The sequence below is a fragment of the Seriola lalandi genome, unplaced genomic scaffold, assembly GCF_002814215.2.
Source record: "Seriola lalandi dorsalis isolate HSWRI2012SDOR001 ecotype SW California unplaced genomic scaffold, Sedor1 jcf7180002039973, whole genome shotgun sequence".
NCBI lineage: Eukaryota > Metazoa > Chordata > Actinopteri > Carangiformes > Carangidae > Seriola > Seriola lalandi.
This window is the reverse complement of record NW_019510543.1, coordinates 1-711: the sequence shown is the minus strand read 5'-3', so window position 1 is coordinate 711 and position 711 is coordinate 1. Positions and strand designations below refer to the sequence as shown.

The following is a 711-nucleotide window of genomic DNA, read 5'->3' as shown; positions in this document are numbered from 1 at the left end:
AGGCTCAGGGAGGCAACGCTGATGCTGCAGACATGTCCCCTACACTGAGCCCCTGCAGAAGTGGCGGAGCAGGTGAACACAGTGAGGTCCAGTCACACGAGGGAGCCAGCGAGCACAGAGAAGAGATGCCCATGTCTCAGAGTGTTGACAGCTGCAGCAGCAGCACCTGCAGCAGCATCAGGTAAAACTACATGTCACTGTCAAAACTGTAAAATGAAACGTACTATAAATTAGTTAAACAGAATAACTTCCCTTTATATGAATCAATATATATGGTCTTTATTCTCTTTGTAGCCACCGCAGATGCTCCTCCTGTGGCTGTGACAGCCCTCAGCGCATGGAGATGGGTCACCTTTCTCCTGACTCATACAGCAGAGACGACACTACCAAACTACACTCAGAGTATTCCCCCTCCCGCTGTGGTAAGTGCACACGTATATATATATATATATATTAAGATGAATAATTTGGTAGGATTATTTAGCATAAAAATGCTCTGAGGTATGACTGAATACTTCTTCCCACAGAAAACAACACCTACTTCTGCAATGGTTGTGACTCCAAGTTCAGTGATGAAGATTCCCTGAAAGACCACATGGTCCAGGTCCACAGCGACAAGCCATACAAGTGTGACTGCTGCCAGGCTGCCTTTCGCTACAAGGGCAACCTGGCCAGCCACAAGACTGTTCATACAGGTAGGATTGATAAGTC

General features: G+C 46.8%; 1 protein-coding gene across 1 annotated transcript; it reads left to right on the top strand.

Annotated features, from left to right (window-relative positions):
* Positions 1–6: 6 nt before the first annotated feature.
* On the top strand, positions 7–695 carry LOC111648455 (B-cell lymphoma 6 protein homolog; the record flags this gene model as incomplete). Its single annotated transcript, XM_023398299.2, has 3 exons — positions 7–181; positions 295–422; positions 528–695. Coding segments are annotated over exons 1-3 (445 nt in total), but the record flags the coding sequence as incomplete, so codon positions are not given.
* Positions 696–711: the final 16 nt, after the last annotated feature.